We start from the raw sequence: 24,427 nt of genomic DNA on the forward strand, positions 1-24,427 counted from the left end.
AGGGCCAGACGCTGGAAAATGCCCCCTGTTCTACTTAGAGACCCTAACGTTTGCGAATCACTGCGCACTGAAATAGAGGAATTTCTTCAACTAAATGAGGGGTCGGTAGACCGGTGCGCTACACTGTGGGAAACATTTAAAGTATGGGTATGTGGCGCAATTATGGCCAAAACTACGGGTCTACTGAAGGCAGTTAGGCAAGAGTTGGACACAATGGAGGCCAAACTTGAGCTCCTGGAGTTCGAATACACATGTACACATAGTAAAGAGGCCCTTCTGGATATTCACACTACATTGGAAGAATTTAATAAACTTGCTGCAAGGGAGGTACAATACATGGCTACCCCGGTCCGAGCTCGTAGATACGGGGAAAGCAATAAAGCAGGGAGATTCCTAGCACGGATGCTTAAGGCCGAACACGGCCATCCCCCTATAGCGACAATCCAGACACCTAGTGGTGACATAGTCAATGGGGACCAAGAAATTAATGATATGTTTGCCGCATTCTATAAATCACTATATTCCAATAGGGACACCAAAACTAAAGAAGAAATAGTGGAGTATCTGGACGTGATTGATCTCCCAACCCTGACTCCGGAGACGAGCATGATATTCGACATCCCCATATCACTCGAGGAAATTACAGAGGCAATGAAAGCATTAACGTCAGGTAAAGCCCCCGGTCCTGATGGTCTGGGTGCCGAATTATACAAAGAATTCCATGACATACTAGCCCCTGTCTTACTGAAAGTGTGGGAAGAGGCGATGGAGTGCGGCATACTGCCAGACACTATGCGAGAGGCAGTGATAACGGTCCTTCTTAAACCCCGTAGACCCCCTCAGGACATGGGGGTCATACAGACCCCTCTCACTCATTAATACCGATGCGAAGATTTTCGCAAAGGTCCTAGCTACCAGGCTCCTGCCCTATATGCCTATATTGGTGCATCCCGACCAGGCTGGCTTTATACCAACAAGGTCCACTGCTCTTAATCTGCGCAGACTCTTTGGAGTGATGACACAGATAGACCCAGCGGCGGATGCGGTGGCGGCATCCCTTGATGCGGAGAAAGCTTTTGACTCAGTCTCCTGGGTCTATCTGTTTCAGGTCCTTGAGAGATTTGGGTTGGGAAGATACTTCGTTAACTGTGTCAGGTTACTGTATACTTGCTCGGGAGCGAAGGTACTAACTAATCAAACCATGTCATCCCTGTTTCACCTGGGTAGAGGCACCAGACAGGGCTGCCCCTTCTCCCCAATCTGTTTTGCACTCACAATAGAACCCATGGCTGAATACGTCCGACAAAACCACTCATGTAGAGGTCTTCGTATGACAGGGAGGCCACAAATCATTTCCTTATATGCCGATTACACCCTACTATATATTAGGAACCCGAGGTAAATCTAGCGCCAATTATGTCTGAGGTTAAGAGGTCCTCTGAATACTCGGGGTACAGGGTTAATGTTTCTAAGTCAGAACTGTTTCCGCTTACACCTAAAACTAGAGATATGTCAGACACAGAGGGATTCAAATGGTCACCAACACACACCCGCTACTTGGGGATCAGGGTATCCAGAGACGGGAGTACATTGCTCGCAGAAAATCATGGTGAACTCCTACAATCCCTAACAGTTAAACTACAAGTCTGGAACAAGCTCCCTCAATCCCTATATGGGCGAATATCGTTACTTAAGATGATAATGCTACCCAAACTCCTATACCTTTTTTGCAACATACCGATTTGGCCGGGCAGAACATTCTTTACCAAACTCAATACGCTCGCCACTACATTTGTATGGGGAGGGAAAACGCCCAGGTTGAAGTGGTCCAGAATGACAGAACCCTTTGCAAAAGGTGGGATTGCAGCACCAGACTTTGAACTTTATTACCTAACATCACAGGCACACTTCGCGAGACACTGGTTCGACCCAGAGGACACGGCACCACACATTACCCTGGAAAGATTTGTGGCATCCCCCTCGAACCTGCGAGCGGTTATGTTTGACCTTAATCGGAAGGACACGTGCAAATATGATCCTGTAAGCGCCACTGCGCGTGCATGGGCCAGGATATATAAGAGACTTGCCATTACAACCCTGTATGACCTGGAGGTGCCATTGTGGAACTTCCTGGGCATAAACCCCACATTTGATAAGGCACTCCAGGGTACCTGGGACCCACAGAAGCAATTTAGAATGCGAGACATGTTCCCGGAAGGTAGATACTGTGCATTAGACGATTTTGTCGGGGTAGTGGGTGGAGATCACCTTAAGCGATTTCAGTTTCACAGGATGAAATCTGCCTTCGCCGCCAAATGGACCTCCTTCTCAGAAGAGCCACCCACACACAAATGTATTGCAGCCATGACGAAACCAGGGGGACACAGGAAAAGTCTGCCTGCACTATACAGCCTTGTTCAGATCCATTCCAAGCCATGCAATAACATTAAAGGGACCTGGGAACGAGATCTGGGTGTGGAGCTGTGTGAAACAACATGGTTGAGATATTGCCAGTTGACTAAATGTGTATCCATGACCTCAGGGCTACGTCTCATTCAGTTTAAAGTCCTAAACCAGTTGCACTACACCCCAGCCAAGTTAGCTAAGTTTGTGCAGGGCCACACGGGAAAATGCCCTAAATGTGATGCCCCTAACGCAGATTCCTATCACATGTATTGGGCTTGCCCGCCGATAACTAAATTCTGGGGGGAGGTGGCGGAGATTCTGGAAGACATTACGGCAATACCTGCTACACCTTCCCCACGGAAATACCTTTTTGGGGATATTGGTAAGGCTGCAACTACCACTAGACGATTGTTCAATTTAGCATGTGTGGTTGCGAAACGAAATATACTGAAATGTTGGAAGTCCATGGATCCTCCCAGGCGACTGGACTTCTTGAAAGACTTGTCAATGGTTAATGAAATTGAAGAACAATTTATTATTACATTGCCATCGAGATGCCGCCCCAAAGACATATGGTCGCTGTTCAGACTCTATTTATGTAATATGTTATCTGATGAAGAGGACAATCCATCGTCACCGCTCTAGTACTGTCAAACAATGTGCAAATGTGTAGTGTATACTGTAAATGTTCATCTATGTTGTTATATCATGCTGGGATTCGCTAGCCGCTGGCCAGTTTGGTCTTGTTGTACCTCTCTCTGAACAAAAATAAAATAAAAAATAAAAATAAAAAACAGCTGGGCTTCTTTTCCCACTGCCTTCCACGACTCTGCTTCCTGCTACGCACACTCTGGAAAAACTGCACACCTTTTCTTCCTGTCTGCTTTTGCTGATGCTTTCTCTTCTGCTTCAGCTCCAACCGTTGCGCCCTGACTGCTTGTGCCTCTGCCTCTGCCACTCCTACTCTCCCCTATGGATGCTTTCCACGTTTAAATGTCCCGCTTAGATGATTTGAAGTGAAACAACTAGACCGCACAGTCTTAATAGCACCATTGATCATCATCAACTCTTTGTTCCTCTTCTTCGTCCCAGTACCATAGGCATTATGGATCTTGAAGTCCATAGCAGTTTTAAGTTTTGATCAATTTTTGAACTGCAAGTAATCGGAGCTAGGAGATATGAATAAGTTGCATTTTCTGGCTCTACTTTACAATATGCCATCAATGTTTCTGGCAGAATGGAGGTATCATGAGCCAAAGGAGTTACCCCTCCCTCTTGATAGGAGTCTCCTCCCATTTGATCCTCCCTCGTAATACTGCCGCCTGAGTCAAGATCAGTTAGCCGCTTATCTCTGCTTGCCATACCAGGGGAGGCCCATAGCGGGGTTTTAGTGATGATTTCACTGGGTTCATCATACACTGAAGAGGGTTACATGGGAAGATCAATCATTTCGAGAAAACCAGTGACGTTGTGGTGTTGGTGCAGAAGCAGGGCTGACCAGCCCCCGGGTCCTGACCTACCACTTCAACACCCCAGTGGGGGATAGGGGGGGGGGGGGGAGTTTGCCCACATTGTCACTCAGTGGAAATCAATCGCCACCAAATACTGGATGCTATCCATCATTCAACAGGGCCATACCATGGAGTTCATTGGGCCTAGCCCCTCCATTCCTCTCATCCCCAAGGTGGAAAAAACCTACCCCTGCTACTACAAGAAGTACAGTCCCTTCTACAAAAAGGGACAATCGAGGTTGTACCAATTTAACTGCGGGGAACCAGAGTATACTCCAGATACTTTCTGGTGAAGAAAAAGTCAGGAGGTTGGAGAACCATACTAGACTTCAGAAGACTCATCAAATTCCTCAAGTCTCAAAACATTTTGTATGGTGACGCTCCAGCACATCTTGGAACAGCTCAAAGAAGTGAATTTCTTCTCCTGTTTACACCTAGAGGGTGCGTACTTCCATTTCCCCATGCATCTGCGGTACAGGCCTTTTCTCCGGATCAACCTTGCAGGAAAACACTCCAATTCAAGGCCGTGCCCCTTCGGACTAAGGTCAGCACCAAGGGTGTTTACTAAATGCCTGTCCTCAATAGCGGCCCACCTCTGGCATTCACATTTACCCGTTTCTGGACTACTAGTTGGTGTGTGCCCCATCACTTCCACTAGCGAGGCAACTCGTCTATGCCTAAACACTGGGTTTCCCGGAGAACTTTGGAAATGTTTACCACGTCTAAAGAGGAGTGGGTGAATACCATCCTGAGCAGTGTCCAGCAGCTGTCACGCCTGCCGATTGGTTGTTTGCTTTCTCAATTCCGTCCTTGGAATGATGTCCTCATACATACATTGATCCAACACAGCAGACTCCGAATGAGACCACTACAGGAGTTTCTGGATGCTCATTGGCAGCAAATATCAGGGTCTTGGGAGGACAAACTTTGCTGCACACCCTCCTTTCGAAATGCCCTCCAATGGTGGAGTCCTCGTCCCAACCTCACTCGGGGAGCCCCCTTTTGCCTTCCGGTGCATCAAGTCACAGTTACCACAAATGCCTCCCTGGAGGGGTGGAGAGCTCACATGGGAGAATTCCACGCCAGATGCTTGTGATTACCCTAAGAAAAAGCCCTACATATCGGTTATGGAGCGGAGGGCGCTGTTCCGGGCCCTCAAATCCTTCAAGCCACATTTGCGTCTTCATGGACCACACCACCACCATGCTTTATATTCGCAAGCAAGGTGGGACCTGCTTGCTGAGTCTATCATCAGGCACAGGCATTGTGGACATGGGCGCTGACCACATGTTAGTGATTCCCTTCCATCTGCCAGGGATCCACAATACAATGGCAGACTCACTGAGCAGGGAAATCTGGTTCTGCCACGAGTGGGAACGGCACCAAGTCCAGGTTCTCTGTCTCTTGTCCATGTGTGGTCATCCAGAGATCGATCTGTTCGCAGGAGCGACCAACAAGAAATGCTCAAATTTTGCAAGCATGGCTCCCCAAGGGGAGCTCCTAGGGGACGCGTTCTCATTCCCAATGGAAGGTCTGTGCCTCGATGCTTTTACCCCTTCTGCATCGAGTTCTCAGTAAACTAAAACAACACTGCTGGACGATGATCCTGGTCTCCTGCTTGGCCACTTCAAATTTGGTACTCAAATCTGCTACACCTTTCGGTGGCTCCCTGTATCGGGTTGCCCCTGCTCTCCGATCTTCTCTCCAGTTCCGTCTTGAACCACGATCCTGCGTCCCTCAACTTGATGCCTTGGCTCCTGCAGCCCTAGAATTTGGAAACATTCTGCTACCTCCGGACTGCAGAAACATCTTGGCAAAGGCATGAGTGCCATCTACTTTGTCCTGCTACAGAAGCAAATGTAAGTGCTTTACTATAGGGTGTGAAACTCTCTGGAAACGTTGCAGGTTTAGGTGGCAGATGTCTTGCCATACCTCCTGCCTTTGACAAATGCTGCTTTAGCACACTCTTCTACCAAAGTGCTCCTTCTTGTTTGTCCCACAGGTTGGTGAAAGAATTCCTCAAAGGACTATTTTGCGTTCTCCCCCTGTCCGAGCTCCTCCTCCAGCTTGGGAACTCAACATGGTCATCTCAAAGCTAATGAATCCTCCTTTCGAGCCTCTTCACAGGGCCTCCTTGAAGTTCATCTCCTGGAAGACGGCATTCTTAGTTGCCATTGCATCAGCCATATGGGTGGGCGAGCGACAGGCCCTTTACCGCAAGTCTCCCTACTTGACTTTTCAAGTACGAGCCCTACCTTCATGTCGAAAGTCCCTTCTGCATTCCACCTTAATAAACCTTTGATTCTGCCAGTGTTCTTTTGATCTCAGGCAGAGTGATCTTTACATTCCCTGGATGTCGCCTGAGCCCTCCAATTCGTTGTGGATGACACTAAACAGTTGCGGAAGTCATTGCAATTGTTTGTTGCCTTAGGACCTATTGGCAAAGACAACGCTCTTGCAAAGTTTTCCATTGCAATTGCCACCACCAATCGTGTGGCCAACAGGCCCCTTCCAGGAAGGACAAGAGCACACTCGACGAGGGCCAGGGCTTCTTCTACGGCATTCCTGTCCGGTGTTCACCTGCTCGACATCTGCGGGGCAGCCACGTGTAGGTCTGTCTATACCTTCACATGGTTCTACTGCGTCAATAGGGTTTCCAGGGAGGAGTCCTGAGTCGGCCAAGCTGTGCTTCTCAAACTTTTGCATGAGGTGAGTTGGTTACTTCTGTTGCGCTGTGGCTCCACCCATTTTGGTTGTGTTATATGTCCTGCTGTATAATCTTGTTCGATCCTCCCTCTTTACCCTCTCTGGCTCATACTGCTGCATAACGTGTGCTGCCAAATCTGAAGATGGCCGCCAGGGGTGGACCTAAGGGGGACCGGTCTAATTGGCTGTGAACAGTATGACTGAAAATGACTCAGAGCACTAAAGTGACAAGCAGTTTAAAAAACCTAAAGGTAAACTGCTTTAATGTTACTAAGGATTCCTAGCCTGACGATGTGGAATATTCAAACAGCATGTGAATCCATGAAAGATATCAATGCTGGAGAACAGGAGTTGGTAAATAATGTATTCCGTCTCTATTGTGAAAGTGTGTCTTTGTGTGTGTGGCTCACACAAGACGTATACCTCTCAGCTTACACGCTTTCGGCGGGTGTTACCCACCTTGAAATTATTGTATTCATCCGCCAAGTAGCCTACCCGTCCATTCATTTCAATGGGCTCACACCCGCTCAAAACAAAATTCGACTTTTTCACCCGTCTAGGAAAATTAAAAGGTTGAGAGGTATGCAAGACATCAGTTCCCCATATTTTGTGCAGCTGACAAACATTCCCTATGAGCAGTTACACCCTCTCTAGCTGCCTTTTTTGAGAATTTTCAGTCAAGGAGCACTCTGACATTGTAGGTATGCCCATATTTCCCACTTAACACCCACTTGTTAATGGTTTCCAGAAGAAAAAAATCAATGTATCTGCTTAATAGGACTTTTTGTCAGTAGAGAAAAGCTTTGCTCAAAGATGTTAAGTCACAGATACGTTTTACCTTCTTTGAAACCCGTGGGCATGATTATAAATTACAGTAATGTAAAAATGAAAGATTGTTCCCTGGGGTACTTTTAAACTCTACAAGCCAGTCTTTAAATTGATCTGTTTACGTATTGACAGTTTGCTTCATACATAGACAATAATGTGACCATTGCATACTTCTGAGGCTCTCCGCCTTATTTGATGGATATGTTGTGGGACATGATTTGAAATAAACCAAAAAATGTATTTTATTTAGAAGTTGTAAATTAAAACACTAGGACCTATGCTAATGAGTAAAAGCTTTTTTTACTTGGTTCTGTTATTCAAATTGCATTGAAAAGGTGCAGATTAGCATAGGTTGTGACCCAAGATCACTAGTAGTTAGTGTAAAGTCATCTTTGGAGGATTGCTGTTGTATTAATCCTGCATATATTTCTCATTCATGCAGGGCGGGCGATTCAGCATGCTTGCACCAAGTATCCATCTCTTAGCCATGTAGTATGATTTGGATCAAAGCAGCAGACAGCCTTTTCCTGGTTGGCTAGCCATAAAGTAATAGATAGAAAAGGACAGGTGTTATATTATACAGGTGCTCTGCTCTGACACATAGGAATGAAGCAAATCAGCTCGAGTGGCAAAAAGATTTATGGGATAAATGCACTAACAGTTCTACTTTGTCGATCGCGGATCAAGTGAGCATGTTTTAGACGAGGTCAGAATTTTCACCAAGGATTTTGCCACAGCCCCATGAAATCTCTAAGAAAAGGTCACTGCCAAATCCAGCCATCTAGAACCTGAATTGTTTGCGAAATATTCTGTAGGTCTATGCTACACAGTGTTCAAGTAAGGTTATGCACATGAACTTGTAAAGTTGCACACTTGCCCCTACACATAGATAATATGGCGCTGCAATATTGGAATAACAATATCACACACAAGGTGATAGTAAAGCATGGGTCGTTACCTGTAGTCAGCAGTGCCATTGCCAAGCCTCTGCAACATACAGCCTGCATCTATCGTTGAATTCTCATTCGTATAAGAAAATCATTTGAACCAGGTTTACAATTCAAAACGGGCCTATTTCTATTTTGCTTGGATTTTGTGTTTTTGCTAGGGAGTGACTTTGCCTCTCTTCTTATAACGAGAATATAATGTGTATCGTATTTGCTTTGCAGAAAGAGCGATGAAGAAGCTCAGAAGGAGAGGCGAAGGGTTTCGAGCCTCCTGAACATGATGGAACCAAGTCTCTTGCAATTCTATATTTCGCGGGAATGGCTAAATAAGTTTAAGACGTTTGCAGAACCAGGACCTATTTCAAACAATCACTTTCTTTGCATACATGGTGGTAAGTTTTTAACTGTGCAAATCTACTTGCTGGTCAAAGGAAGGAGGACTAGGAATGTTTTTATTGGGAATTATTGTAGAAATTAAGACATTTTTTATGGCAATCCTGTTTTAGTTCTCTGTGCTATATGAGACACAACCATACATATTTGCCAGATTCCATCCTTTCGCACTGCTCTGGCGCCCAATGAAAGCTTAACCCTTAGAAGGGGTTGCTGTTGATACTTTTGCTTATAGATTGGTCTGACATTTTTGGGTTGGACTGCACTTCGAGGGGATTGGTTCCTCCGACGTATTCCACATCTATGACGGGTAATCACCACAGCTGTGCTGCTTCGGAATTTTTTGGCATCTGTGTCCTGCGTCGATGACGTCGAAACGCTGTCCTCAAGGCCCTCCCTCGAGCCGACGTCAGCGGATGTTATAAGTAGGACGCACGACGCCCGTAGCCTCAGTTCCGTTTTCTCCGCTAACGTGTTCGCTTCGGAGATCTTGCCGCGCCTCGGTTCTTCTGATTCTTTCGGTTCTTCAAACTTGGTGTTTTGTGAAAATATCATGTCTTCGTCTTCTTCTACCCCACGGTCGGGATTCAAGAAGTGTCGGGACTGCGGTTCCAAGATGTCACTTACGGACCCACACAACGTCTGCCTCTCGTGCCTCAGCAACGACCACGCCACCGATGACTGACGATTGCCAGTCGTTAACGTCAAAGGCCTTGCGGGAGCGGAAGAAGCTTTGTGTAGGTACGGTTTCCAAACCCCGAAAGTCGAAATCCGCTGGGCTTTCGACTGACGATTCGAGTGGCGACTCTCCGAGACGTCGGCGTAAGTCCAGGGTGTCTCGGTCCCGAAGTGGTTCCCGCCATTCCTCTGCCTCTTCGAGGCACTCACGGAAGCGCCATCACTGGTCGCCTTCCTCATCCGAGGAGTCCGCCAGACGGCCGGTTGCATGTCCCAACAAGCATTCCTCTCCTGCGGAATGGGATGCATTTTGTACGGAGATGATGCCAATTTTTTCAATCGCAGGGCTCCGTTCCATCCGCGCCTACGAAGGAAGCCGGCAGGAAACGTGCAAGGGCCACCGCTCGCACGCCTTTGGGCTTGGGCAGTCGGCGCGATCATCGGGAGCCGTCAAGGTCCAGATCGGATTATATTTCTGATGTGGAGGAAGGGTCTGAGGAAGCTTTGGTTCCTGATGAGGTTCCCGACGACCTATTGTCTGGTCATAGCCAGATGGAAGACCTGCGTCAGTCTTTGCACGAGTTTGGTAGGCCTGAGCCTGGCACGCACGCTGAGTCTTCTTATCGACGGCTCATGTCGAGGGTGTAGGAGTACTTGGGGTGGTCTGCGCCACCAGTGGATTTTCTGAAGGATGACCTGACAGATATCTTGGACCAAGGTCCATCAACTGACCCGGTACAGCCATTCCATATGGCCTTGCAAAGAAGGGTGGCAGCTTGGACTGGTCGGGAGAGTCTCCCGGCAGTGGGTAAGTCGTCGCCGCAAAAGTACCGCCCAGCCAGTGGCGACCCTGGCTACTTGTCCATGCACCCTACTCCGGAGAGTTTGGTGGTGCAGGCAGCTACGGCCCCAGCAAAGCAGGCTTCGTACCCTACCATCCCTCCTTATAGGGACGACAAACGTTTTGACGGTTGGGCAAAGAAAGTCTTTTCTTCAGGGGGTATGGCTTTGAAAGCAGCCAACTCCATGTGTGCCTTGGCACGTTTCACTCACACTCTGTGGAATTGTGTTTCGTTGGCAGCTGAACATATTCCCGAAGGGGAGGAACGGGATGCCTTTCTTGCCCTTGTCCAGGATGGCAAGGATGCCATGTGTGAATCCGTTCAACCGGATCTGGACGTGGCAGACTGTGTCAGCCGGTCCATGGCGGCGAGCACTGTGATGCGCAGATTGCGTGGTTGCGGAAGTCGGGGTTTGCTCCTGATGTGCAAGCCTGGCTTCTCAACATGCCCTTTGATGGTGAACAGAACATCTTTTTGGCAGCAAGGCTGACGAGAGCCTTGAGAGGTTGCAGACCTCCAAAGCTGCAGCAAAGTCGTTGAGCGCTGCAGTTCGCCTACCTCCGCCTTTTCGTCCTAGGGGACAGCAATGGAGGGAGGTTCCTTTCGATACTACTCTACCTTTGGTAGATCAAGGGGAGCTGCAAGTCAAAGGGGCCAACGTAGGAGTACCAGAGGTGGAAAATAGGGTACTTGAGGTGCCAAGGCCGCTCGGGCAGTTGCCTCTTTGCCATCAGGCAACGCCACAGCCACTTCAGCTCTGTCATGAGGCCATGTCCCATGGTTGCCGGTTGGGGGAAGGCTGGCGCAGCATCTTGTAGAATGGCGAGCGATTACTTCAGATGTGTGGGTTCTGGAGATCATAGCCCATGGCTACTGTCTTATTTTCCGGCAGAGGCCTCATGACAATCCACCAGGGAATCTCTCTTTGAAGAATCCGGATCAGCTCCTTGCGCAGGAAATCAAATCCCTGCTGGAGAAAGGCGCCATAGAACTGGTGCCTGTAGCGGAGAGGAACAAGGGTTGGTATTCCCCATATTTTTTGTTTTCGAAAAGACGGGGGATTGAGACCCATCATGACTTGCGCGGTTTGAACAAGCTCCTCAGGAAGGACAAGTTCAAGATGGTTACTCTCTCTCAAGTCCTCCAGGCCCTTCAACTTCAGGACTGGTTGGTGTCTCTCGACCTCAAGGACGCTTACTTTCATGTGCCGATTCATGCCAAGCACAAGAAGTACCTGAGGTTCGCGGTTGGCGACTCGCACTTTCAGTTTCGGGTCCTGCCGTTCGGATTCTGAGGGTCTTCACCAAGCTCATGGTGGTGGTGGCAGTGTATCTCAGGAAAGTGGGATTCACGTCTACCCCTACCTGGACGATTGGTTGATCAGGGCGCGCTCTCCCGAGCAAGTCCTGGATCATCTCTCGGTCACCTGCCACTCCCTTCACAGGCTGGGCTTCTCCCTCAACTTAAAGAAGTCCCACTTGACACCTACCCAGCGGCTCTAGTACATCAGAGCAGTGCTCGACACATCCCTGGGGCTGTGTTTTCCTCCCCAGGTGAGGGCTACTCACATTCTGCAGATGGTGCACAAGTTTCAACATGCCCAGAGTCTCCTGGTATTTGAGTTCTTGAGGTTGCTCGGCCTCATGGCATCCTGCATTCTCCTGGTGCCAGAGGCCAGGCAGCGGATGAGATCTCTGCAGTGGGCTCTCAAGATGCAGTGGTCACAGTCCTCCGGCAGGATGTCGGATTCCGTTCAGGTGCCGCCCTCGGTCGCCCAGGATCTTCTGTGGTGGGCTGTCGAAGGCAATCTGATGAAGGGGGCTCCACTTTGGCTACCCTGGCCAGAGGTGACGATCATGACTGACGCATCCCTCACGGGATGGGGAGCTCATGCCAACGAGTTGACAGTCAACGGTCGTTGGTCACCGTCGGAGTCCAGACTCCATATCAATCTGTTGGAGCTGAGGGCCATCAGGTTAGGTTGGCCCTGAAGGCTTTTCTGCCGTCTGTGCGGAGGAGAACTGTCCTGATTCTGACGGACAACACAGTGGCCGTGCACTACCTCAACAAAAAGGGGGGCGGCAGGGTCTCTCCCTCTGTGCAGAGAGGCGATGCAATTCTGGTTCTGGACCATACAGCAGGAAATTTCGATCTCAGCAGTTCATCTGGCCGGAGATGTAAACGAGGCGGCAGACGCTCTGAGCAGGCAGAGCACAGTCCCTCACAAGTGGGAGCTGGCTCAGGAGATTCTCCTGGAGATCTTCGCCCTTTGGGGGACCCACAAGTGGATCTCTTCGCCACCAGTGTTAACCAGAAGTGTGAAAGATTCTGCTCGCAGAATTTCCTCCAAGAGGAGCCTTAGGGGACGCGTTCGTAGTGAAGTAGTCCTTCCCACTGCTGTATGCGTTTCCTCCAGTCCCCATAATTCCGCAAGTGCTGCGGAGGTTACGGAGGTTCGGTTCCCGAATGATCATCATTGCTCTGGCATGGGCCAGGAGAACGTGGTACCCGGACCTTCTCGACATGTCCATCTGCCCTCCACGCTGTCTTCCCTACCGAGACGATCTGCTCTCACGGGAGGGGGGGGGTCAGGTTCTCCATCCAGAGGTCAAGACTCTCAAACTTCATACTTGGCTTCTGAAAGGTTGAGGTATAAGGATTGGGACCTCCCTGAAGACGTGATGGAGGTGTTGCTATCGGCCAGAAGGCTTGCAACAAAGTCCCTGTACCGTTGCCATTGGAGAAAGTTCTGCGACTGGTGCAGGGTTAAGAATGTGGATCCTTTTTCATGTGCCATTTCTGTGGTTCTGTCTTTTTTGCTTTCGTTAGCCCACAAGGGCATGCAAGTGGGAACCATTAAAGGTTACCTGGCGGACCTGTCCATATTTAAGTGCTCGTCTGAGGAGTGTTCTTACTTTAAGATTCCTTTGATTTCTCAGTTTCTGAAAGGGCTCACTAATGTGTTCCCACCGTCACCTTTCCAGGTGCCCGGTTGGGATTTGAACCTGGTTCTAAAATTCCTAATGGGAGCTCCGTTTGAGCCTTTACATTCTTGTCCTTTGAGACTGTTGACCTTTAAAACTGTATTTTTAGTTGCGGTTACTTCCGCCCACAGAGTGAGTGAGCTGCAGGCACTATCCGCTAAGGCACCTTTCACGGTGTTCCATAAGGACAGGGTTGTCCTTAGGATTCGTCCCTCTTTTCTTCCGAAAGTGGTGTCGGAATTTCATTTAAGCCAGAATGTCATTCTTCCGGCGTTCTATCCTCCTCCGCATCCTGGTAAGGAAGAGGAGAGGCTCCATAGGTTGGATCCTAGGAGAGCTTTAAGTTTCTACATCTCACGCATGTCCCGGGTCAGAGTGGACGATCGGCTCTTTGTAGGATATGCTGGAAGGCGTTTGGGACAAGCTGTTACTAAGCAGACTTTGTCTAGATGGATTATCTTGACAATTTCTGAATGTTATCGCCTGGTGGGTAAGGCCCCTCCGGTAGGCTTACGGGCACATTCTACCAGGGGTGTGGCTGCCTCTACTGCTCTGCAGAGGGGTGTTCTCATTCGTAACATTTGTGAAGCAGCCACATGGGCCTCTGTCCATACTTTTGTAAGGCACTACTCCCTGGATTCTATCCATGGGCAAGATTTGGCCTTTGGCAAGGCGGTCCTCTATTCTGCAATTTAATTGGGCATTCTAAAATTCTAAATTATTTTCCCACCTCCATACGTTGGTACTGCTTTGGGAGTCTGTCATAGATGTGGAATATGTCAGAGGAAACAATCCCCTCGAAGAACAAGTTACTTTCTTACCTGGAAACGTTCTTTCGATGGGATGTTCCGACGACATATTCCACATCGTACCCTCCCAGTATACTGGCAGAAGATTGGTGCCACACATTCTGGGGAAAAAGCTACAACTGAGGCTACGGGCGTCGTGCGTCCTACTTATAACATCCGTGACGTCGGCTCGACGGAGGGCCTCGAGGACAGCATATCGACGTCATCGACGCAGGACGCAGACAATTTTCTGAAGCAGCACAGCTGTGGTGATTACCTGTCATAGATGTAGAATAGGTCGTCTGAACATCCCATCGAAAGAACGTTAGCAAGTTAGAAAGTAACTTGTTCTTTTCAACTATATCAAACTGATTTGCAACTAGATGTTCTCTTCCAATCTATCACAGAAAGTAAAAATGTGATTGAGTTGTTCCTGGGTTGGTAACAACCCAAGGGAAAAGCGACGTGGCTCTTGTTCATCCCCAGTACAGAACGTCTCACATTGTTGGCTAACCTTTTTTTAACATGTTCTTTTTAATGGTCAACTCTGCCCTCTGCAAATCTGTATACTACTTATAATAATACAAATGAGTATAACACAACTCTGACCATAATTGCATTGCAGGGATCCCAGACATACAAACTTTCCAGCATTTCTTAGTTGTTCTGATGAACATGTCTTAGAAATGTCATAAGGCACAACCCAACATCAGTTTCTCGGTTTTTAATTTCAATGAGTTTCCTCATGTGGAAACCACCCCTAAAAGAATGTTTACTTTTAGATGTTCTGTTTTCTGAAATATTTGCTCAATTTCTCTCATGAATACCACAATACTTGCAGCTTGATACGCTCTGGGATATTTGCAATCTTGTTAAACCATTTTTCCCATGGACAATTGAAGCAATATTGACCTTGAGGATTTTTTTTTAGGAGTGTTTTGTTCCAATAGACTTTTGGCTCTAGGTATATTACCTTTGCACATGCATTTGAAACATTTTTTATTTAGTGCAACACTGCATTGTTACACTTTAAAAACACACAAGTTGGTTAACTAATTGTTGAGAAAATTACAAATCAGATAATATAAAGGATACACATCTTACAATAAGATCAATTTTGAAGAAAATAAAACAAAGAAACCTATATCAAAGTGCCATATAAGAGACCATCAGGTTGCAGTATCAAAAATATTGTTTAAAAACCTACAACGTTTTAAAATCAATGAAAGATTGTCACCTTAAAGGAGTCTACTATATAAACATTCACCAGCATCTTCATAATTTGTATACATACATTCACCAATTAAAGGCATTCGTTGGATGTAAAAACGTGAACAGTAGATTATAAAATTCTCTAAAGATTCCTTTTTCAGATTAACTGCACACCATGGACATGTTTTTTCGTCACTCGGAATGTCCAGCCTGGGACCTGTATACAAGGGAAGAGTGTGATGCTGGAAATGCATCGGAGGGACAGGGCCTCTGAATCCTTGTCCTGTATTGCTTTTTATCATGTGTCCTGTCTTGTTTTCCGCGCAGGAGGTCATGTGGGACTCCTGCGGTGCGGCTCTTCCTGTATTTGGTTTGGTAAACAGACCCTTGGGGATACCCTTATGGCACCCATGGGTGGGAGTACGACCCTGTACTCCTAGTGTGTGTTTTTGGGCCCCTGTGTGTGGCCCACAGAGCAGAGTATGGGCTGGTGGCAGCTCCGTGCTGAATTGACATGTGCCCTGCGCATCCTCCATTTTGGGATGCCCAGGCCCTGTTATTGGAATCAGTGGATTACTGATAGGAAACAAGATGGCCCCTGTGGCCTCTTGCTTTCTATTGCCTTTTACCTTTTCCCGAAGTCCCGGTAAGCCCTGATTCTGTCCCGTCCCCCTGACTGGCTTTTGGGTGGAAGTTCCATATATGGTAGTATGTGGAATTTGCCGACCAGACTGGCTGGAGCCTTCCCAATGACTGTATGTTGTGGGTACGCCTGTGGGGTGGGACCTGGGTGAATGGAATGTGCAACAAATACACATTCTGTGTTATGGGTGTCTGGTGTTTGACACAATGACCGAGACAGCCCTGCCCGAAACTGGTGTGAATGCAGTGTTTAGAGTACTTGTCCGAATCCACATTCTGTGTTGTGAGTGTCTGTATAGAGAAGAATGGCCTGAATGCACTGTGCGCCTAATTGGCTGACTGACTGCCTGAATGCCCTTCTGAGTGATTGGTTGCCTGAGTATGACCCAGCAGAGTGAATGGGAGATGAACAGTATATCTGGGGGCCTCTCACTGCTAGAAATCTTTCAGAAGCTGAAGTTGATAATTGATGCTTACTCTCGAAGCTGAGTCGGAAGAAGAAGGTGAACCATTGTCCCCTTCCGTGTAATCTGAAAGCTGCTGTGTCTTCAAGAACTGATGCAAGAGAGGACTTGGTAAGGAGGCCTCTTCCCGAACTACGAGGGACCTTCGTGCACCAGCTGATCTTTGCCAAAGCTCCCTGGTAGACAGACCTATGAAAGGCTGCCAACTGGAGAAGGGGACCGCCGAGGAGAACCAAGAGAAGCACCGGACAGTCGTCATCGACCCGAGACGCCGTGCTCCTGTTGCGTAAGAACATTTGATCCAAGGACTCCCTTGTTCATCATAGTCAACCACTTTCGTCCTGCTGGAGAAAGTCAAAGCCACCGAGGAGAATCCGCTGGTGGGTTTCCCTGCCACCCGAAGACCTCAGATGCGGACAAAGCTACTTAAGCCAGCCGTGGTCACGTCCCGTTTGCCGACAACTCGACACCCTTGCTGGGTTAAAGTTCTTCACTAACTCTTTGCAGCAACAAACCATCGTCGTTGAGGTGCAGCGCAGGCCTCCTCTGTTGCAGGACGCTTTCAATCACTCGTCAATGAGCAACGCAAGGACCGAAGCTGCTGCCTCAATGACAACGTTCACCTTGTCTTCATCTCGCAAGTTCGACGACCTGTGGCTCCTGCTTCGAAAGGGTTTGCACTCGAGAAGGGCCCGTCTGTTCCCCGACGAAGAACTCTACAACACAAGGTACATTTGGGTTGCAGAACTATAGAAGAAAAGACTCTAATAGACAATATATGGAGTGGGCTTGCAGTGCATCTTCATTTACAGGTTGCCCAGGTGGGGGGGGATCCTCATACGGAACTGTGCCTAGGTAAACGGGGTCAGTATTCTGCCAATTGTCTAACCAACTTGTCATCCTCCTAAAGGTCTATGGTTGATATCGTTTTGCTGTGTTGATTCGTATGCTATTCAAACTAAGTAATGGAATTAGAGTAATCGTGGTACCACCTAGAACTGTATATAGTTACCATTTTAGAATTGTCGGAGCACAAAGTGTATTATCGTGATAGTGTATATAACATTGAACCTTATTTATATAAAGACTGTGTTTTAACTAATACAGTGTGTGGACATTCCTTTGTGGGTGCTTGGGGACTACACTGTACTTAAGAACCAGCCTGCATCACCTCCTGAGAAGCTAGGCCTTGATTGCTCTTCCATTGCTACCAACAATAGAGTATCTTGGCTGGGGTCCTCTGTGCCTCTCCTCTACCATATAGAGAGCAGGAGTACAGACGCCCCACACCAGTGCAGGGTTGCGTTACAAAGAGAACCAAATATTTAGATAGTTTTCCAATTTTCCTTTTAATTTTGGAATAGTCCATATGAAGAGAGTATGATTGCATATCATCGACAGTTGTGCACCAATCCTATTCATAGGTTTTGTTTTATACGGGTTGTTGGACAATCTGCGTATGTCGCTATTGATAGTCACAAGTAATGCATTCAGTTGGACAGCAAAGTTATGAAAGAACACCATCTTTGGCCCTTGCTTCAAATTAGTATTCATGTCTATGAAAAGAGTCATAGGCAAGGGATCCAAGATTTTTGCCGAATAAGGCAAGCTTCTTCCATAGCACTAGTTACTTAAGCTGTTTAAGTCCCTACTCATGTCGAATAATACTATTTCGAATACATGAATGCAAACTCAAAACTTTTTTCCATATGGTTCCTTCGAAAGAATTTTAAAAAAGGCCCTAGATCTAGCAAACTAGTCTCCACATCATAAATTAAAGAAGCTACGACTTTCTCACAACAGTATTTACTTAACGGTCTAATGGAAAATTTACAATATGACCCATACACGTTTTAATTGGGTTATCAAAGGAGGAACTCTAGCTTGTATTATCTCTTGGGTGTTTGATATAGTATGATTTTTGTGAAATGTGAAATCCCAGATATTTCAAACGTTTAACTGTTTCCAATTTTTGTTCACCCACTCTCCAAGTCATTTGTTTCAGAGTCTTTTTATTTGAAAATATTAGAATCTTAGATTTTTCCCCATTTGCTTGCACATTATTATTCACTGCATAAGAATGAAGTGCAATTAGCTTCCAATGGAGACTATAGGAGTAGGGTTGAATACAAGCAGATCATTGGTGTAAGCCAATCCAGGCAGATGTAGGATACCCTAGCTAACCGGTAGGGCCCTAATGCTTACCCAAAGAGGGTCATTGTCAGAAAGCAAAACATTTCAAAGCATATGTGCAAGAATGCATTGGTGCACCGAATCAGACGGATGCAATGCTGTTAAAGATCTTCACATCTGGCAACGTGATCTTGAAGGCAAGTAATGTGTCCTTTGGGTTTGCCAAGTTCCTTTGGCACCTGGAAGGTGGTGAAATACACAGAGATGTTTTAATACAGCTAGTGGTCGATGGGAAGGTGGTGGCCAGGCAGTCGCTGCAAACAGGCCTGGATGTGGCAGACTGCGTTGGCTGGTCAATGGGGTTGGCTGTGGTTCTTGGGAGACAAGCTGCCCCTTTCGGATTGGAGCCCTTCTACCCCAGGGAAGTGATAGACTTTTATGGAGAACAGTGTGAGTTGGTGGACCTGGCAGTCAATTTTCAGGAGGCAAGTGGCCATGACACCTCACCAGAGGTCGATCTGATACCTGCTGCCACCCCTGGAAAACCACAGGCAGCTTTTCAGCAAAGGTAGTTGACATCTTAGGGTAGTCAGACCATTCACATACTAAGGTAGAGTCTGATCTGACCAATATTTTGGACCAGCGTCCGCATAGGAACACTTTGCTGCCTTTCAATCAGGAAGTAGAGGGGCCAATTGTGGAACTGTGGGCCAAGACTCCATCAGTTCTATACAGTGGGGGGGCGACCTAGCCAAACATGTTCAGACTGCTATGGCGAACCTTAAGACCACATCATTTATATCTTTGACCCCTGATAGGGAGAGCAAATGATTGGATGCCTGGGGTAGTATGATTTTTGGCTTTTCGAGTCGGTCACCGATGCGTCAACCCCTCTTGTGTCTTGGTAAAATGTTGTTTTAGCCTGGGGTCCGTGATGGCCTAGGTGGCTGAGCACATCTCCCAGAGGAAGATGAGGGATGGTTTTGAAGCCCTTGTCAAAGACGACAAGGAAGCCTCTTGACAGATTTTGCAGTCTGGCCTGGCTACCGCAGACTGCGTCACAAGGATGTAGGCCACCAGCACTGTCCTGCAGCATTTTTCTTGGTGGAGGATGTTTGGGTTTGCGCTGACATCCAGGAGAAACTTCTGGACATACCCTTCGATGGCATGAACTTGTTCGGCATCAAGGCCGATGAGTCGCTCCAGACATGTCAAGCCTCTAATGCGACTGCCAAGTCGCTTCAGTTAGCAGTGCAACAGCGACCCATGAGCCAGGTGGACAGGTTTATTTTGCCCCTCTGCCCCTTATGCCCGGAGAGGTAGAGGCCAAGCACCGTTGGGCAGGCAAGAACATCATCATCCTTACAGGGGTAGGAGCCGCAGTGCACCTAGAGGAGACCCTTCCACCTCCTGCCATGCATCGATGGCAACTTCTTTCTCAGCGTTGGTCCCCCTTTTGACAGTTGGTGTCTTTCATCATGCCATATGGTGGGTCTACTTTGTGTCTTGCTCTTCCCAAGATGGCACCTGCGGGATAACGCATATGTCAGGCCGTAACATCATGCGCCCTCTGCAAGATGGTGCCCAAACGCCAAGATGCAGTGTATGGAGGACACAAGAATTTAACCGGTAAGGGAGCCTGGCTCAGTGCAAATCAATGCTCGCATGCATACATTTTCCCCATGCATTGCCCTCTTCTGACCACTTGCTTTCTTTGCGGTTTCCATTCTGTTACTGGATTATCCTCTGCATTCTACTTATACAGCATGAATTCACATGCTCATGAATATTCCCCGTCTTCCGTGTTAGGAAAGATTTTCATTTATGGGTAATTTTCCCTCCAATTGTGTACCCCCCCATCTCTTTGCTGTTGTCTGATCATCCTTGCCTGACTTTTGCCAGTGGAGCCCAGCCTTCTGCTGTACTCTGCTGGGCTTTTGCTCATTTTGTTACGGGGAAACGGACATGCCCTTAAGACAGTCAGTACTGGGAGACTTAGTCTTTGACTTTGTTGCTATTCTTTTTAGTAACAATTTCAGTGCACAAAGTACCTTACAGTACAGCGCGCTCAGGTCCCTTTGTCATTTTTAAGGCCCTAGGCTCCCTCAGAGGGTTTTTGGTGAATGTAGTTTGCCTTGGACAGAGCTGGTGGCAGCTGTTACTTTTTTATGTGTTTTCAACTTTTTTCAATGGTCCAAACCGTGTTTACTGCGTTTGGCCCCGGACAGCGGCCAGTGCCTAAAATGGCCATGCCACAAGGTCCTTTGTTCTGTCCTTTGGCCATCTTGTCCCTTTGCCTTCCCCAGGTCGAGCAGACCGGGGAAATTCCTGATTTGGTTATGCAGACCCCTGCGCAAACTCAAGCTTTCGCTGGCTACTGCATGCCTTGTGTGTGCCTCCAGGATATAGGCTGGAGCTGTCTAGTTCCAATACACATCCTGGCTGCCAGATTGGCTGGTGTGCTGGGATGACTGGGACCACTGTGGTCCGTGATCGATGCATGTCTGGGAACACTGTATGTGAGCAGATCTTGGTTTCTCTTCATTTTAGCGTGAAGGAAATGTTGGATAAGAGAAGGCATTTTACACCCATTCCAGCTCGATCTTCTGAATTCACACTCAACTTAGTAAAGGAGCCAAGTATCCTGAATCAACTAAGCAGATCTGTGGAACCCCTGGTGACCTGATGGAAGGTGTGTGGCACCCTGAGCCTGCTGTTGTCACGTTGGACCCCCTGTTTCGGATCGAACCTAGAAGGCCTGCAAGGGCACTTTGACCCATTGGAATAGTGAGACCAATTATTCTCGAAGTGCTCCTGGGCCGTGCAGTGAACTGACCAGCTCATACGAGACTTTTGCCATGGAACCGCCTCTGTCTTGAGTTTTGACTTGAGCCTTTGGAGACTGTAAACTCTGTGTATCAAGCACTCTTCCCCCGAGTTCCGTACACCTAGCATTTCTAGGTCTGGAATTAGGAGAGTGCGCCTGAACCCGAGCATACGCGGTCACCGTGTCGCCCAGCTGTGGTGACAAACTTTGTGGGTGCCTTGCTGCTGTGCCCCCCTGTGCCCTCCGTCTCACTGCTGTGGAACTGGCCTGATCCCTTCACCAGGAGCTGAGAAATTGCCACTGTCCCACAAGAGAAATAATTCCTGGAACGCAGCCTCTGAAAGCTGCAGAGCCGTGCAACTGCAGGCTTTTAACCTGCGACTAAAGTGGACTTGACTGTCAGAGTTTGGTCCTGAGTGCACACAGGGTTGGTGAGTACTTGCAACCTTTACCGGTGGCCCCTGGCGCATCCACCCATTTTTACACACGAGTGTCCCCTGAGGGCCACTCTTCTTTATCGAGGTAGTCTGTGCTACCGAGCTATTCCCTTCTCTTGGCTCCTGTTCTGCCCTCTTGGAGAGACACTCCTCAAATAGTGGGAACTTATTCTTCACTGCCTCACCCACCATCGTCGCTACAGCCCCTTGAAGAGACCCCATTTTTACTTAACCTCACGATCGCGTACGCCAGCACCAAAAGTACTTTTGAGAGCAAGGCTCCACTCATATTAGGGACTGGACTGCTTTTTAGCTTGGGTGTGAATTGATATTCACACTGTGTAACCCCTTTCTTTGCAGGTTGTGGAACTGTACTGAGTAATATCCCTGTTGGCCATTGGTTACTGTATGTTTGCTAGATTAGTGTTGTGTTGGTTTTGTTATTACTGCTGAATAATTAATTTGTGTTTGACTTAAAAGGCCTTTAATAAATCTATATATATTTTTGATATACACCTGACAGAGTAATTTGTGGTGTTTGCTGTGTGTGCTCATTGTAGGCTTTTGATCATCCTCATCACCGCTCCTGGGACCTAGTCTTGACCGCCAGCAATGCTACCTTGATTGGCCTGGCTTGTCCAGAAGGTTACCCTGTCCAAGAAACTAGGCTGGCTTTCTGAACCTCTGCCCACCAGGTCAGAGTTCAGAAATCCATCTTAACAGTCAGGCTGGGAATCCTCTGTAAATTTAAAGCAGTTTACCTTTAAGCTCAAAACTGCTTGTCTCCTTTATTGCCCATCAGTGTCACTTTGTGTCATACTACCCCAGCCAATGACATACTACCCCCTATGCTCCACCCCTTTGCCCAATCTTCAAAGCTTGATACAGAAGGGCCTACTCCTGAAAAGGAGGATCGGCATCGGAAGAAGGTTAAAAAGATCACTCTGAACCATTCCCTTTCCTCTTCCTACTTTAAAAAGAAAAAGCGTCATCGGCGCAGGCATGGATCCGGCTCATCGAATGAACCTGGTAAGTCGTCGGTGGGGCCTACATCCAAGGCCGAGTGGGAGGCCTTTAAAGAGCAGCTGCTTGATGTTTCGAAAAAGCAGCTGCAGATTTGGGTGATCCCTTGAACCAGCAGGCTTTGGTGGCTCCATTGGCGCCTGGTGACCCCAACCACAAGCTGACCGCCGTAATGATGTCCTCAAGACCCTTTGGCTTTGGCATCGTCACCAGTAATAACCAGTGCGCCCCAGGCATTGAATCGCCTTTTGGCGCTGTTTGACACAGTCCCATCGGTATTGGTGCAGACAGCTGAACATTTGTATGTTACGCAGTCGAGAACCGTGTTTTTTTTAAACAACGATGACTATTTTCTATGAAAATGACAACTGGATGTCGTGTGGCTTCGACTCCACTTATGCAGGTGCTGGAGCCAAGGATTTATTTGTTGTCAATCAGATGGATTTAGTCGCCGTAGCTGAGGACCCTCCATGATGCCGGTGGCCTGGACTCCTCTCCTGACTTGGAGATGCAGCAGGCGCATCCTTATAAGCATACAAATGCCAAGTACCATGCCACAGTGGACAGGGTGGTGGATACCCTAGGTTGGAGTGCCCCAGCCAGACCCTTGACATGCTACAAGCTCAGACATTCTGGAGGAAGAACCCTCTACTAAGAAGGCCATGCCATTTAGTGTCGCGATTGCCGACCTCCGTCGCCATTTTATGGCTGAGGTCATGCACCACTCCTCTGGTAAATTCTGACTTCACAAAGAAGTACAGGCCGGCAAGGGGAGACCCAGTCTATTTCTCCACTCACCCTACACTAGAGAGATTAGTGGTGCTGAAGGCAGCCACTGTTAACACTAGGTCAGCCACATCATGTATATACGTCCTATGGATAGGGAAGCTAAGGAAGTTGACACCCTAGCCAAGAAGATGTTCTCTTTGAGCATTACCTCCTTTAAGGCGGTTAACACATCCTACATGTTCGCAAATTACACATTTAGCTTCTGGAGAGCTATTGGGGAAACCGCTCAGTTCATTCCCAAAGTTGAGATACGGGAGGGGTTCCAAAGGATTGTGGATGATGGCAAGGAGATGGCCCGGCAGTTGTTGCAGACCGGCCTGGATGTCGGGGACTGCGTTGGATGGTCTATGGGGTCAGCGACTGTCTTGAAGAGGCAGGCTTATCTTCACACCTCAGGGTTCCCGCCCAACGTCCAGGACAAACTACTGGACATCGCCGGTGCGAATCTGTTTGGCCCAAAAGCTGATGAGTCCTTCCAGAAATGTAAGAACTGAAAGTTGGCCGCCAAGTCTTTGGGCCTAGCTGTCTAGAAGGCGGCCAAACGTTCCTCTGGCTTTGTCTCAAGGGAAGAGGTTACAGTATTTACATCCACTATGACAGGAAGGCTCAGCTCACGCAACCCAGGCAGGGGCAGAGGCTTTTGCTGTTCTCCGTAAGGAACAGCGGGGCCTCCAGAGGCCAGCAGACAATGGCAGCAGTGGCTGGGGCGGCTCTGCCATGGAAGCCACTTTGATTGCTCCCCTCATGTTTCTCCAGTTGGAGGACGGATAGGCGAGTACTGCCCCCAATGGCAGGAGATTTCCTCTGATGTCTGGGT

General features: G+C 48.0%; 1 protein-coding gene across 2 annotated transcripts in view; it reads left to right on the plus strand.

Annotated features, from left to right (window-relative positions):
• USP33 (ubiquitin specific peptidase 33) overlaps window positions 1–24,427 on the plus strand; it is a 1,143,586-nt gene that overhangs the window by 771,036 nt on the left and 348,123 nt on the right. For both annotated transcript variants that reach the window (XM_069641664.1, XM_069641665.1), the window contains one exon: window positions 8,621–8,790. In XM_069641664.1, coding sequence (XP_069497765.1) covers window positions 8,621–8,790 — 170 coding nt within the window. The remainder of the gene's footprint in view (window positions 1–8,620; window positions 8,791–24,427) is intronic.

The sequence above is a fragment of the Ambystoma mexicanum genome, chromosome 1q (assembly GCF_040938575.1).
Source record: "Ambystoma mexicanum isolate Mex_15411 chromosome 1q, UKY_AmexF1_1, whole genome shotgun sequence".
Taxonomy (NCBI): domain Eukaryota; kingdom Metazoa; phylum Chordata; class Amphibia; order Caudata; family Ambystomatidae; genus Ambystoma; species Ambystoma mexicanum.